Raw genomic sequence first — 15,041 nt, forward strand, 5'->3', positions numbered from 1 at the left:
GTGTCTGGAACTGAGGCCACAGCCCCGGTGAGGCCTGGGACGTGTGAGCAGGGGCCCAGTCTTCGAGAAGCCCCTGCCAAACAAACCCACTGGAACCTACCCAGTGGGCCCATTTCTCTTGCACAGGAGAGCTTTATCCCCGGTAAACTGCTTCCAATCTCCCAGACACAAGTGAAACCTGCTATTTTTCCAAAAGTAGAGAACTCTTTATTATAAACCCAGGATACAGAAGGGAAATGACAAACACAGGCATATCTCAGCTCTCTCTGAAATTCTCACAATGCAGACAAAACAGGTACGAAAGATACTTTTTTGAACTTGTTTAAAAAATATTCCCCAACGTCCCCAAGTGAGGATAAGTGCATGGTCAGCTAGGTGCTTCATCAAGATCATGCAGGGAGGGGCCTCCAGTCCCCCCACCAAGACCCTGAGGAAAGGTACCTTGCCCCAGCCTGGCTGGGTGCGGAGCAGGAAAGACACATTTTCTATTCGATTTAGGGTCCTGGGCTTTGCCCTGGGACAGAGACCTGAGACCAAGACATTTTCTCCCCTGAGGAGAGCTCAAAAGTAACTAGCATACAGATGCCGTAGGGAGGGAAGAACACCTATGTCTGCAGCTTACTTGCTATGCGAGTTCAAGCAGCTCTCTCTCTCTCTCTCTCTCTCTCTCTCTCTCTCTCGTTCTGTGCTGCCCTGCAGGCACAGATGCTGGCATATTGGGTTCTTTCCAGAGTCTGGTTTCAATGAAGGGGGTAAAAAGAGAAAAGGAACACACGTGGGCCGCACCTTTGTCCAGGGCTGGGCTCCCTCGACAGTGATTCAAACACAGCTACTACCAGTTCTCCCTACCCTACTTAGTTCTCAGGTGGAGAGACCGAGGCCCAAGACATGTGGACAGGTCAGAGCTGGCTCTGCTGGAGCTCTTCTCAGTCCCAGCTGGCCCTGGATTCCGCTGTCCTGGCTCGATAGCCCAGCACGTGGACACGTTACTGGTCCTGTGCAGGACGTACAGTGTGTCTGTGGAGTTGGCATCTCCCGGAACTGAGAAGCAAGTGGGGCACAGGTTACCCCTACGGCAGGAGGAAGCAGGGGCAGAAGCACACATGCCCAGGGGCCCGGGGCAATCTTCAGGGCAGGGACAGGGCCTTGGCAAGGCGGGTCCAGAACCAGGACTTGGTGCAAGGGTTGGTGTAGTCGCAGACAGTGATGAACCGCAGGATGCTGGGGAACTCTTTCTTCATTGCCTTGTACTTGATGGGGATCAGTCGCTTCTGATGGGCACCTGCAAGCCAAGAGGTTCAGAGCTGGCACCAGGCCCTCCCTCCACAGCTAGTGGGATCCGTCCCCAGCCCAGGCGTTAACAACAGGCCTCCCCGCAATCAAGCACCCGTGGCACCCATTCACCCACACAGAGGGCACTCATGTGCACACACACTCAAGTGTGCGGAAACCTACAGGAGTTCCTTGGTGCTGCATCCGTGGCCCTTGATGAGGGACTGATGGCATCCCGGGGCCCCGTCTACCCCCTCCTCTGTGGCAAAGGCAGTGCTGAGCTTACCGGGAGAGAGGCTGAGCGCAAACTTAGTCTGGAAGTCACATTCCTTGCTTTGCAGGTAATCATCAGAGACCACCACCACCATCCGGCGGCACCTAGGGGAGAGCGGGCAGGCTGCAGGCACTGTGCCAACCTGGTTCATCAGGGGATGGCCTCAGGAGGAGTCCACTGTGGTCAGACTAGACAGGGTCCAACTGGGAGAATCTCAGCATCTGGATCCCTTGGGCAGGCCTTTGTGTACCCACCCACTTGACCCCACTGGCCTCTTAGCCAACCTCTTCTCAATGAGCTCACTGGCGATGGACCAGACACAGGTGCCAGGGAGGACATCGCGATCAGATACACACAACTTCAGCCGATAATCTGTCTGTTCCAGCTGCCGGATCATCTCCTGAACAAACTGGATATCGCTGGGGCAGTAGCAGATGAAGGCATCAAAACGCTCTGGCATTTGCCCTGGGTGCAGAGCACAAGGGTGATGTTAAACCTCTGCAAAAGAGGAGCCCGCCAGGAACCCCCAGCCTGGGTGACTCGGTCCTGAACCCTACACCAATCCCAAAATGACACTAAGAGAAAGTGCTCTTCCCAGGAGAGGAAAGGTGAGTGCCTCTCCCCTCCACCTCCCACCCTGGGCCAAGCCCTGGGTTGACCATAAGACAGATACATCATTTCATGAGAGTCTCACACCAACTCAGAGGTAAGATCATTATTCCCATTTCCTAGGTGAGGATGATCTTAACGCAATGTTCTATGGTCCACCTGTCACGCCTGGCCCGGCAGAGCAGTACTGGATCCTTACCCAAGGGGTCATCAAGCGTGGTGATGCCCGCCAGCTCTGATGTCCGTGGGTCACTGCTATCTACAGCAGCCACCTGTAAGGGCTTCTCAGACTCCTCCTGCTGCTGTTTCAGAATATACTTCTGGCAATCCTCCTCTGTGGGGAAGAGACAGGGTGTGGCAGGCTCCCTGGGTTTGTCCCATGCCTCTATCCACAGTCAGGATCCATCCCTGGCCCTACTTCCTTAGCTATGTTGTGCTCCAGGGCTTTCCCAGCACACTGGTGCCATGCACAGTCCAACAGCTCTGAAAAGTTGAGCTCCCACCTGGCTCTGACCATCCCGAAGGGACGGTGTTCTGGTCATCTGGGAAGTCATCATGGCCAGGCTTGTGTCCTTCTGTCCCTTTGTCCTGGCCCTCCTTCCTAGGACTCCTGAACCCAAGGTCTGCTTCTTCTAGGATCCACGGCTGATGTGAGCAAGGGACGGGATGTGCAAGAACGGCTCAGGAGACGCAGTGGTGGGTATATAAACGAGGCCCCAACCAGGCAAGATGCAGCCGTCTATATTATGTGGCAGGTAGTGGCAGGAAGGGATGCATTTCCCTGGGACCTGAGGTTTCCGTGACTGTCAGCTTTCAGTCCCTCACCTGTCCCGTTGCTGTACTTGAAGTAGTCCTGACTCCCCCACAGAGGACCCCGATTCTGAGTCCTGGCCCTACAGGAAAACATTTGCCTAAGATGTTTCCCTCTGTTGTCTGCCTCTCCCACCCTTCACCTCCTTTCTCCAGTTCCTGTCATCCCAGTGTTGAAAGAGGGAACTGGTCCCACACGGTGGTACCCCCTCTGCAGGCTGCCTCCAGCCCCCCTCCCCGGCCCCCAGGCAGAAAAAGGGGGCCTCTCCAGGGGAGAATGGATGCTGAGGCTGGTGAAGGTCAGCTCCCTCGTCCCCCCAGGTATGAGGCCGGGAACGCGTGTCCTCACCGATGCTGGGCCCCAGTTCCACCAGCACGTCATCGCGGCCCAGCTTGGTGAGCAGCTCCAGCAGACGGCCCACCGAGGCTCCCGGGCGTCCCTGCCAGTCGTCCAGGAGCTTGCCCATGGGGTCGGCATGCGCCTCCAGCTGCCGGATCTCCAAGTACTCGAAGCCCATCTCCTCAGCCAGCGCCGTCCAGTCGGCCGCCACCTGCGTCCGCACGTTCAGGAACAGCGACAGGCGGCGCCGCACTCGCACGTTGAGGGCAGCTAGAGGCAGGGAGGACGCCGAGGGGATGGGGGACGCGGACCCCGCGCGGGAGCCTCCGGCGGCCATGGCGGGCTACCCCGGAGCCTCAGCGCTGTCGAGTCGCGCAGCCGGTCCGCTCTTCCTCCTTCCTTTACCGCCACCCCCGCCCCCGGCCCCGCCCCGCGGGTTTCTGTTTCCGAGAAGCGCCGCCCTGCCCTTCAATCTGGAGCCCTAGCACTTGTGTGGAGGTGGGGGTGCCCCATCTCTGCTCGCGGGGTCTCGGGCGACAGGGGACATGGGAACCGGGGGACCTGCCTTTTGAGGTGTGGAGGCCCACAGACCTGTCCTCCAGGGTCTAGGGCCGTGGCGGGAGGGCGGGGCGCCCGGGGGCCGGAGGGGGGACACGACCTTCCTTTGGGGGTTGTAGGAAATAGGGGCCTTGCCCTTTGGGATCTGATAGAATCACATCCTTTCCTTTGGGGATCTGCGGGGTTCATATGTTACTGCCCTCGAGGATGGCGGGGAGGGGGCAAAGGAGGAGCCCTTCCCCCCAACCCTGTCTCTGGATCTCCGGGGAATGCACAATCCAGGCCTTGGGATTGTGGGGGAATCTCCAGCTGTACACCCAGAGGTGAGGTGGGAAAGGGTATGCTACCTTCTGGAGCCTGAGGCATGCCACGGTCCTGCCTTTGAAAGGTGGGAAACCGTCCGGGGTTGAGGATAACACCCTGGCCTTTGGTGTCTGGGACAAACGCAGGGCTATCCTCTGGGGTCTAGAGAAACACATTTACCAACGGGAGTCAAGGGGGCACCAGCCTTGCTCTCTAGGGTTCTGGGGGGAGGGAAGTTGGAAAACACAGTCCTGACCTAAGGAACTTTGGTCTTTAATTCAATAGGTATTTATTGATCACCGGCTAAGTGTCAAGGATGTTGCAGGCATCCCGGATACAGGGTGCCTCCCTGCCTTGGTGCAGACCTCAGCCTAGTGCAGGAGGTGGGCATTAATTAAATAAACCCAAATTACTGCAAAATTGGTAAGATAGGTATTCTCTCTAGATTAAGAGCTTGTTACATCTCGGCCACTTTACACAATCTGTTCTCCTGCCGCACCAGACTCCCCAGTTCCCTCAGTGTTCTCGAAAGACTTCCCAGGAGAGCCCAAGCACATCGGGGTAGGGCTCTGGGGCGTCTCGGAATTAAGTCCCCCAGCTTCGGAACTGGGACTCAGGAGACAGTCGAGAAGACCAGGAAGGGGAAAGAATTGAGTCCCCGCCTCCTCCTTCCCAAACCGGAAGCCGTAGGCGGGGCCTTTGGTGGTCCAGTCTTCGGTTTGGTGGCAGGCCGTGGGCAGAGTTTTAGGGGAAGCGAGCCCCGGCAGTGGCGGAGTTTGTTTCAAGGTACCGAACGGGCTCTGGGAGTCTCTCCTCGGGTTTGGCAGTAGGCGGTGCTGCGAGTAGAAAGGTTTCCGGCCCGCAATTCTGGGCGGGGCTTCGGAAGTGTCCACCTCCTGGTTGGCCGCCTTAGGCCACCGCAGGCGGGGCTTTGAGTAGAAAGACTCTCGGCGTAAACCGAGAGCTCCGCTTTAGCTGCTTTGGTTGGAAGCGGGGGCGGGACCTCAGGCACACAGCCCTCTGGTTGGCTGAGACAAGCGATAGGCGGGGCCTTGGGGGGCGGGGCTGTGGGCCGTGTTTAGGGGCCGGGGTAGAGTGCGGCTCTGCGCCTGCGCCGCGGGCGGGCTGTTAGCTCCTGCGCTGTACCCGCAGGTTGGAGGTCTACCCCACGGAGTTGCGCGATGCGTAGGTTGCAGGTAGTGCTCGGGCACCTGACGGGCAGGCCCGGTTCGGGTTGGGAGCCGGCGCCGCAGGCCGCGCCGTGCTGGAGCGGCGCTCAGCCGGTGTCGGCCGACGACGTGGTGGTAGTGCACGGGCGGCGCACCGCCATTGGCCGAGGGGGCCGCGGCGGCTTCAAGGTGAGGCCCCTGGGCCGGGCGCCGGGTGGGAGACCGCGGGCCAGAGCGGTCTGGGGTCTGGCGCGGGGGTGGCTCTGCGCCCGAGCTGTGACCGCTGTGTCCCTCGGGTGGGATGGGGGAGCGGGGGTCCCGGGAACCCCGTGCATCGCCGGCGGGAGACCACGGTGGCCGCGCTTCCCGCTGCAGGACACCACCCCCGACGAGCTTCTCTCTGCCGTCATGACCGCGGTTCTCCGAGACGTCAAGCTGAGCCCTGCCCAGCTGGGGGACATCTGCGTGGGTGAGCACACTGCCCAGGCCCTGGGCTCGGTCCTCCTCGCCCTCCCATCCGGCCAAAGCCCTTCTCAAACACCTCCTCACCCTCCAGGCACTTTCCAGGTGCTTTCACTGAGAGAAATGACCAGGGGCTCCTTGCATTCGAATTTAATTGTTCCTTTAGGGCTACCGCCTCCAGGCACGTTCCGCCCCACCCCTACCCCAAGCAAGTGCTGCCTGTGGAGTTTGTTGGAAAGCAGCGATCTCAATGACATTCTAACACCCAAGCACTTGTCACAGGGATTTGCGGACACCGGACACCATAGGAGACCAAAGGCTAGGGTTCACTACCCATCCTGTCTGTGCCACCACAGAACACAGGGACCATCAAATACCATGTAGTTCAGCCCCTCACAGATGGAGAAACTAAGTCCTGGGAAATTTTCGGCAGAGATTGCACCCGAATCCAGGGTCTCTTGGCTTTCCGACCCTTTCCCTCCACCCCTACTCCTCTAGCCTGGAAACACCAGAACAATGCCAGGCTCCCATCAAGTAGGTGCCACCCCTAAGTGGGGAATCACTGTTCCACCTCGGGAATGCCTGCAGGGCTTGGCTGAGGACACTCAGGGAGGTGGGCATTTTCAGAAATTCATTTTCCTAACTGACAAGACCACTTCGTTTGCCCGCAAGTTTTGCCTTGCAATCTTCGCCTTGCAATCTTCTTTCCATGTTTCCTTTAAAGGCAGGCAACCAGCCCGCTGTGCATTGATTTGGAAAAGCAGGGTGCGTGGGCAAGGGACCTTGCGACTCTCGGAGATGGGGTTTAATTGTATGGTCAGAGCAAGCTGCTGTATGACTGGCTCCTTGAAATTCTAGGGCCTCAAGGGAACTGCTGAGGGCTTGTGTTGCTGAAGAAAGGTCTGGAATGTCCCCTTGCTAGTAGTCACAACTGTACCTTCCTGTCTAGAACACTATCTGAATAAAGGTTTGTTGTCCACAGGAAATGTGCTTCAGCCGGGGGCCGGAGCAATCATGGCCCGAATTGCCCAGTTTCTGAGGTAAACTTTTCTAGTTCTAGCTGTGGGTTATTTTGACTCTCGAGTAGGCTCGGGCCCCAGGGGACTCAGCCTGTGAGTGGAAGAGGGTCAGGTTGGACACCAGGCCTGGATGCAATCTGAGTCCTTGGCACCCTGTTCTTGTGGACACTACCTTTCCCCTACTTTGGCACTTTTTTTTTTTTAAGTGATGTCTACACTCAACGTGGGGCTCAAACTTACTACCCCAAGACCGAGAGTTGCATGCTCTACCTACTGAGCCAGCTAGGTGCCCCTCCCTTACTTTGAGTGAAGGGTACATTACTGGCTCTGAGCCAGGACAAACAGGGCCTTGGGGAATAGAGAAAAAGTTATCTGTGCCGTGATGATCTACACAAAGTTGGCTTGTTGCTCTGCCTTTTTTAAGTGTGGGTTCTGTCCTGTTTTGCCAGGTAGCTAACCAGGAAGGTTACCCTTCAGCACACTGAAAAGCGACTTTGAGCTTTTTAAAGCTAGTTGAGCAGGCTGGGACCTCCCAGGGCACAGCACATCAGAGACTTGGGGACATGGCAGAACCCTGGGGCAAGGGGTCTCCCAGGAGGGGCCCTGGTTGAACTTGCCCTTCACCACTCGCTGTCCTAAGACGGGAGAGGAGTGCTTAAATTATTTTAATGTGTGGATTTAAAAGCCACTTAATTTTGGGGCACCTGGTGGCTGAGTTAGTTAAGTGTCCAACTCTTGATTTCAGCTCAGGTCATGATCTCAGTTCATGCCCCGAACTGGGCTCCGTGCTGAGAGTCTGGAGCCTACTTGGGATTCTTTCTCTCACCCAATCTCTCTGCCCCTCCCCCGCTCACCCCCCCCCCCCATCTCAAAATAAATATTAAAAAAAAGAAAAGAAAAGAACCACTTAACTTTGCACACCCAGCTACCTGGAGAAGAAATAACCCTCCCTCACATGGTGCCTTGTATGGAGTAGGTATTTACTGAACACTTGGTGGCTGGGGGGAAGAGGTGGTGACTAGGTAGTAAGGAGTCAGGAGACCTGGGAAGGCCTAAACAGGCTGCATGGGCTTGGAGGCTACCTCTCTGAGTCAGCAGAGCCTGGCCTGGCTCAGGGGTTACCAACACTGGCTGCACACCAGCATCACTGAGCACTTTCACCCACTGAGGTTCAGGGTTCATGGGTCTAAAGAGGGCCTGAGGATTTCCACAGGGCTTTGTACCCTTGGCGAGGGCAGGATACTTCAGGAGGGGCAGCCCCACCAGCTTCTAGGACTGGGACCAGTGTAGGAGCCTCGGGGAACACACCCCAATAGGGCATATTACAACACTTGGTACCCGTCGAGCGTTCTTTGTCCAGCTGGGAACAGACCTTCCAGAGAGAATCGGAACATAAAGGGTTAGCCATATGGGTACTAGTAAGGCTGATGGTTTCTGACCTCATACTTGAGACTTTTTTTTTTTTTTTTTTTTGCTTTGGTTCTTTGTCCCAGCAATAGATCCCCTTCTCTGTTGTTTTGGAGGAAACAGATGTATAATTTTCCTTTTTTAATTTTCAAAGGGAAAGAAAGAAGGCTCCCAGTGGCCCAACCAGCTTTCCTTGACCTTGGGCTGTTTTTGACCTTGGTTGAGGAGAATCACGGGGAAAGGGCATGTACTATGGGGCCCTGGAGAGCAAGTGCCTGCAGAGACGGGGTGTGCTCAGTATGGGTCTGGCCTGCAGTGGGGATAGGGCTGCTGGTTTGTTCCCCTGGTTTTTGCACCCCTTGATGGGGCAGTGCTATTGACCAGGAGCATAGACCTGCTTTCCATGAGAGCCTGGCAGAGGAGAGGGTGCTGATTGTGGTCTCACTTTCTGTTTCAGTGACATCCCAGAGACTGTGCCTTTGTCCACTGTCAATAGACAGTGTTCGTCTGGGCTCCAGGCAGTGGCCAACATAGCTGGTAAGTTGTGACAGGGTGGGTGCCCACTGCTATAGCCTGGCCTTGGTCCTGGCTCCACGGGTTTGGGTCGGCAAGGTCACTGTCTGCTGGGCAAGCAATACGGATTTCTGAGAGGGCTTTCTCTGACCACACAGTGAAGGATAACCCTTTGCCACTGCACCCAGCCTTTTCTGGATGCTTGAGTCTTCCAAATCTGAGGCTGGGGCTGAGTCCCACTTAGAGACCAGGTGGGGAAGAGGCTCCTCTGTTCCCAGAACAGATGGACTCTGATAAAGGATGTTTATGAAATGCTTTTGTTGCAGGTGGCATCAGAAATGGGTCTTATGACATTGGCATGGCTTGTGGGTAAGAATTTCTTTCTGCCAGAGCTTACTGACCAATTTCTAACAGTAAAACTAATTTGCATCTCTTGAGTTCTCAGAGGCTAGGATTACAGGATTCCCCCTACCCCTTTAAGGCAGCTGGCTGAGAGTAGGTTCCCACAAATTCAGCTTAGAAGTAGCCCCAAGCTCTGGGTGCTCGGGAATCATGCATACCTCTTAGCACTAGTGGGGAAAGGGAATTAATTGGCTTTTAAGAGCTTGCTTTCTTGGAAATCTGTCAGGCTGGAAAATGCAAGTATTTTGAAAAAACCTAGAACTTGGGTTTCCTTCTCTGGCCCCTTTCTCATTTATGATGCTGTTGAGAGAAGCATTGCAGTTTTGGTTTCCTAAAGCCAGGGACAATTGCCTGTTGTATAACTAGTCTGTCCGTTTCTTTAGGCTGTCAGTCCCCTGGTCTCCCTCTTTGGTACCAAGGCGGAAACTTGCAGCTGCCTCCTGGGCTCTGAGGGCACGGTCAGGCCTGTGGTGGTTCGGTCACGGTCAGCTGTGGCTGTCTTCTTCAGCCGTGGCACATGGAGCCCCTGGAGGTGCAACAGGCAGTGCCTCCCGGAGGGGAAGGGCCCTCGGGCCCAGAGCGGGAGGAGTGTCTTGTGTTGGGAGGGTAGGCTCTGGGACGCGAGCAGCCCCAGGGTTTTGACACACTCTCTGCCTTTCGTTTCTTCTCTGTAGCATTTTTTTAATTTTTATTTTTTTAATGTTTATTTATTTTTTTTTATTAAATTTTTTTTTTTTCAACGTTTTTTATTTATTTTTGGGACAGAGAGAGACAGAGCATGAACGGGGGAGGGTCAGAGAGAGGGAGACACAGAATCGGAAACAGGCTCCAGGCTCCGAGCCATCAGCCCAGAGCCTGACGCGGGGCTCGAACTCACGGACCGCGAGATCGTGACCTGGCTGAAGTCGGACGCTTAACCGACTGCGCCACCCAGGCGCCCCTGTTTATTTATTTTTGAGAGAGAGAGAGAGAGAGAGAGAGAGACAGAGACAGAGCATGAGCGGGGGAGGGGCAGAGAGAGAGGGAGACACAGAATCCGAAGCAGGCTCCAGGCTCTGAGCTGTCAACACAGAGCCCGACGCGGGGCTTGAACTCACGGACTGTGAGATCATGACCTGAGCCAAAGTCGGATGCTCAACTGACTGAGCCACCCAGGCGCCCCCTTTGTAGCATTTCTTGATTGGAGCACTGTCGGGCCTCCTTGAGGCTGTACTGCGTGGTGCTGGGTTGCTCTGTCCTATCCACTTGTAAATAAAGCCAGAGGCCACACTGTGGGGCCTTTGGCCAGGCAAGGGCCACTGCCACTCTGCCCTTTGATTTCTCTCATGTTCCTCTATCTTACTGGAGGACGGAAAGGTGTGGGTAACTTGGCAGGAGCCCTCATGAGTTTTTTAGAGGGTGTCTGAGCCCCCAGGCGGGTTAAAGACTGTGTTTCCAGACTATTGAGGGTCTGGGTCAAGACTGTCCCCCATAGGCTGATCATGAACAGTGGCTCCTGGCATCCTGGTTGGGAGTGGGCTCTGGGGCCAGACACCTACATTTCTAAATCTGGATCTCTGCTGAGTGACTACGGACAAGTTACTCACCTCTCTGGGCCTCATCTCTAAAATGGGGATAACTACCGCAGTCCTGTTGAAGTTGATAAAATCAAGTAGAGTAATAACAGCCGCTAACACTCTGGGACGTATGTCATGGGACTGATGCTGTCAAAGTGCTCTAATATCTGAAAAGATTTTAAAATAGCACAGGGCACATGGAAAGCACCCAGTTATGTGTCATCCCTTGAGGCCCTGTGTTCCTGCATCTCATTGATGGGCTTTTTGACCTCTCTGAGATCTTGCCTTCCTGTGAGCAGTTACCACCTCCTGGTCTATGCAGGTCAGATGCTCTTTGGTCTCTGGCTTTTTAAATATTTGTCTCTTCTGCCCTCTGAACCTTTGGTGCCTGAGGGCAGGGCCTGGACTTCTGGCCCTGGGCTCTCCCCCTACTGTGGCTAGCACTAGGCCGTTCTCCTAGGAACTGCTGATGCGGCTGGCTACGGGAGAGTTGTGTTAGGGAAGCATAGTGCTGTCTGGCAGCGTGGACTGTGCAGACTCTGTCCTGGGGTGGGAATGACTCAGCAGCCCCGCACCCCCAGCTCTGCCTTGCTGGCCAGTGCCCTGCCCAGGGTTCCCACACAGCCCGCTGGATTTCCCATCACTCGCCAGATGCACAGCTAACCCTGGGCGAGTCCTGAGAGTGACCGCCTCCTCCGCTCCCTCCTCAGGGTAGAGTCCATGTCCCTGGCTGACAGAGGGAACCCCGGAAATGTCACTTCACGCTTGGTGGAGAAGGAGAAGGCCAGAGATTGCCTGATTCCTATGGGGTGAGTGTGTCCCCGCGGCTCCCTTCCTGACCTGGAGCAGGGGCACAGGGGCTTGGATCATCTTGTGGCCTCCTGCCTCTGGGCCTGTTCTGCTCCGCTGGGACATGGGGATGGGACTTGCCCCTGACTTCCCTTTCCTGGGGCCTCCAGGTCCTCCGTGCTTCTGGGTCTCCAGTCACGGCCCAGCCCGTCCTTCCCACCCTGAGGGGCCAGTTGCACGAGGGACGATGGCAGCTGTATGCCAAAGCCTTGGAGGCTTAGACACTCTTAAAGAGTTGGGGCTCTGGGCTCCCAGGATGAGGGCGGGCTCTGACCACTGTGAGCAGAAAGCCTGGGCGTGGCCTTCCCGGAGGACCGTGGGAGCCTTCATCTTCCCAGATTGGAGCAGCTCTCCTCGAGGCATAGCAGATGTGCCCCCACACTCCACCCTGAGTGTTGTTCGGTGTCCGTGGCGGGACGGGCCCTCCTGCTCTCCGCTGCCTACGGCTGCAGGGGCCCAGGCCTGCAACCACAGCCCTGCAGCCCAGCCTGGGCCCCCAGCTGCTGGGCACGACCGCATGGTGTGTTGGTTCCATTTTAGGATAACTTCAGAGAATGTAGCCGAGCGGTTTGGCATTTCACGGGAGAAGCAGGATACCTTTGCCCTGGCTTCCCAGCAAAAGTGAGTGCTCTTTGGGATGGGGTGTTTACGGGGCTGCAGAGCGAAGTTTTGAGGCCGGATTAAGTGGCCTCAGGTGGAGCTGTCCTTAGGCTACAGCTGGGCAGTGAGTGGTTTCCAAGCCCAGCGCCTGCCGGGAAAGAGAGGCGGGCAGGGACCAGGACCACTGTGCGTTGGTAGCACTTCCACGTCCTATTACTGTCTGCTCAGCCTGAGTCTCGTCTCCCTGGCTGGGCTTCAGTTGCCCCATCTAATCTTCAGGAGTGTCACAAGGGCCGGGACTCTTCTCTGTCTGTGGCTTAGCGATTAGACACGGCAGCCCTGGGCTACCCTGGATAGCCTGGATTGCGGGGCCTGTACTGCTGGAGCCCCTGGCATGCCAGCTTCTGGACTACTGGAGCTCGGGTAGCATCAGAAGAACCCCAGGGGCTCGGGCCTCAGGGCAGGGGCAGGCTGAGGTTGGCAAGCCCCAGATGCCCAGAGAGAATGGCAAGAGAAGGGAGTGGGCTTCTCTGAGGCAGTGGTTCCTAGCCACTTGGGGTCAGGTAGCCATTTGAAAACTTGGTGGGAAGTGTGGAATGTTCCCCAGGGGAGACCCCCAGGCACTGACATTTTGCATATGATTGCAAGGATGACCCTAAAACGCCTTGTGCTTTTGTACTGTTCAAATCCTAAGATGCGCTAAGTAGCTAGTATGTGTCATTTTCAGTAGATGGAAACTGGGGAGATGAAATTGAGCTCCCAGGACGGGCAGACAAGGTGGCAGAGCCTGGCACAGATACTCCTGGGGCTCTGTCCCTAGTTTGGCAGAGGCAGACGGCAGGCTCAGTCCCACTTGGGTGCCGGGCTCAAAGGGGAGCCACCACATCTAAACGTCCCCTTCCCCATCAAGACTGGGATTGGCCGGGATCTGAAGGTATGAGGCTGGCAGCGAAGAAGGCCTCCCGCGCCCAGGCTGGGGTGGAGGGGCCCAAGGCAGTCCCTTAGAGCTCCCCGCGACCCGAGGCCACATGGCCTCGCATTTAGCAGCCTGAGCTTGTGTGCCTGCCCCGATGGGCAGGGGCGGTGGAGGCAATGGGAGGGACCCCTGGAGGGAAGGGAACCCCAAGGGAGCCTGAGCCTGGCTGTCCATGGTGCTGGCAGGGCCGCCAGAGCCCAGAGCAAGGGCTGTTTCCGAGCTGAGATCGTGCCTGTGACCACCACGGTCCGTGATGACAAGGGGACCGAGAGGAGCATCACCGTGGCCCAGGATGAGGGTATCCGCCCCAACACCACCATGGAGGGCCTGGCCAAACTGAAGCCTGCCTTCAAGAAGGGCGGCTCTACCACGGCTGGTGAGATCGGGCTGGGGGTGGGGACAGGAGGGGCAGCGGCCTTGCAGGGTGTTCTCTGGGTGCCTGGAGCCTCCAGGCGAGGTGTGCAGGTGGAACTCTTCCTCCCTGCCCTGAGGCGTCCTAACGCCTGTGATTTGCCTCTAGGAAACTCTAGTCAGGTGAGTGATGGGGCAGCTGCCCTCCTGCTGGCCCGGAGATCCAAGGCAGAAGAGTTGGGCCTTCCCATCCTTGGGGTCCTGAGGTCCTATGCAGTGGTTGGGGTCCCACCTGACATCATGGGCATCGGACCTGCCTGTGCCATTCCTGTAGCTTTGCAAAAAGCAGGTAAGGCGCCTCCTTCACAGTCTGGATCTGGATCTGACCCCTGCCTCTCTCGCTGTTGTTGGGGGTGGGTAGGTCACGTGATTGGTGCAGAGGGAAGGTGGGGCAGGCCAGCATCCCTACCCAAGACCCTTCCCGACCTCACAGCCGGGACCCACCTGCCCGTGTGGGACAGACACACCAAGCTGCCTTTAGGTCTTGGATGGGATGGGGGCCTGGGGAGACGAGTCCTCCCAGGGGGACACTGGGTCAGTTCAGGTCTTTCCCCTTGCCCGCAGGGCTGACGGTGAATGACGTGGACATCTTTGAGATCAATGAGGCCTTCGCAAGCCAGGTGAGCTTTTCTTTCCCACGGCTGCCCGGGCCCTGGCTAGTGGAGCTGGGGCGAGTGGGCGCACGGTGGGGGAAGGGGAGGGAACTACAGCTGATGCTCTGCCTCCCTCCAGGCTGTCTACTGTGTGGAGAAGCTGGGACTCCCCCCCGAGAAGGTGAACCCTCTGGGGGGTGCGGTGGCCTTGGGTCACCCACTGGGCTGCACTGGAGCTCGACAGGTCATCACGCTCCTCCACGAACTAAAGCGCCGCGGGAAGAGGTGAGGCTGACCCCCATGGGGGTGTCACGTGGATGCGCAGGGTGGGGTAGCTGAGGGGGGAGCGTACAGGCCCCCACACGCTGAGGCTAGGGGGCCATGACCCCGGTCTGCCCTGGGGGCCAGGGGGAAGGGCGCCGGGGCCTGCAGCGAGGGTCTGCCACCCTGTGCGCGGGCCTAGGTGGGCAGTCTGGGAACCCGGGAGGGCTTGGTGATGAGGCCTCTGCCCTGGTGCCTTCACCCAGCAAACACAATCCATCTTGTGTCCACAGGGCATACGGGGTGGTGTCCATGTGCATCGGGACCGGGATGGGAGCCGCTGCCGTCTTTGAATACCCTGGAAACTGAGTGAGGCCCCAGGCCAGAGGCACCGTTTAGTTCTGCTCTGGGGGTGGCCGCAGCGCCGGGCAGAGCAAGACACGGGGACTAACGTGAGCGCTGGTGATGCAGTGTAGGCGTGGCCGAGGTAGAGGGCTGCTCTCTGCCAGGTTACCCAGGCCACCGTGTAAGTCCTGGGGGGTGAGCTACGCATCAGACAGTAAATAGGCGTTCTCATCTTGGTGGTTGTGGTTTTTCCCAAGGGCCGGTTCTGGCCGTTGGCGGTGTTGCCTCTTGCCTAGCTGAGTACTCATTCTT

General features: G+C 57.2%; 2 protein-coding genes across 2 annotated transcripts; one reads left to right on the top strand and one right to left on the bottom strand.

Moving 5' to 3' along the window:
- Positions 1-184: 184 nt before the first annotated feature.
- On the bottom strand, positions 185-3,698 carry MYD88 (MYD88 innate immune signal transduction adaptor). The gene is made up of 5 exons (XM_042903061.1): positions 3,315-3,698; positions 2,355-2,489; positions 1,831-2,011; positions 1,559-1,650; positions 185-1,282 (listed from the first exon to the last, which is right to left on the bottom strand). The coding sequence occupies exons 1-5, from the start codon at positions 3,640-3,642 to the stop codon at positions 1,128-1,130; spliced, it is 891 nt and encodes a 296-aa protein (XP_042758995.1). The 5' UTR covers positions 3,643-3,698; the 3' UTR covers positions 185-1,127.
- An 865-nt stretch (positions 3,699-4,563) lies between these two features.
- On the top strand, positions 4,564-14,960 carry ACAA1 (acetyl-CoA acyltransferase 1). The gene is made up of 13 exons (XM_042954851.1): positions 4,564-4,952; positions 5,319-5,524; positions 5,711-5,804; positions 6,780-6,837; positions 8,681-8,760; positions 9,063-9,105; positions 11,405-11,503; positions 12,084-12,164; positions 13,305-13,495; positions 13,640-13,819; positions 14,095-14,150; positions 14,263-14,408; positions 14,678-14,960. Exons 2-13 carry the CDS (start codon positions 5,348-5,350, stop codon positions 14,751-14,753), a joined length of 1,281 nt encoding a protein of 426 aa, XP_042810785.1. The 5' UTR covers positions 4,564-4,952; positions 5,319-5,347; the 3' UTR covers positions 14,754-14,960.
- Positions 14,961-15,041: the final 81 nt, after the last annotated feature.

The sequence above is a fragment of the Panthera leo genome, chromosome C2 (genome assembly GCF_018350215.1).
Source record: "Panthera leo isolate Ple1 chromosome C2, P.leo_Ple1_pat1.1, whole genome shotgun sequence".
Classification (NCBI taxonomy): domain Eukaryota; kingdom Metazoa; phylum Chordata; class Mammalia; order Carnivora; family Felidae; genus Panthera; species Panthera leo.

Excerpts from the sequence above, each read along its gene's own strand:
- MYD88 (XM_042903061.1), bottom strand. The coding sequence starts at position 3,642 with ATGGCCGCCGGAGGCTCCCGCGCGGGGTCCGCGTCCCCCATCCCCTCG. Across the intron at positions 2,490-3,314 it reads GGAACTGGGGCCCAGCATCG|AGGAGGATTGCCAGAAGTAT; the intron begins GTGAGGACACGC and ends TCTTCCCCACAG. Across the intron at positions 1,651-1,830 it reads AGTGAGCTCATTGAGAAGAG|GTGCCGCCGGATGGTGGTGG; the intron begins GTTGGCTAAGAG and ends GCTCTCCCCTAG.
- ACAA1 (XM_042954851.1), top strand. The coding sequence starts at position 5,348 with ATGCGTAGGTTGCAGGTAGTGCTCGGGCACCTGACGGGCAGGCCCGGT. Across the intron at positions 13,496-13,639 it reads GGGCGGCTCTACCACGGCTG|GAAACTCTAGTCAGGTGAGT; the intron begins GTGAGATCGGGC and ends ATTTGCCTCTAG. Across the intron at positions 13,820-14,094 it reads TGTAGCTTTGCAAAAAGCAG|GGCTGACGGTGAATGACGTG; the intron begins GTAAGGCGCCTC and ends CCTTGCCCGCAG.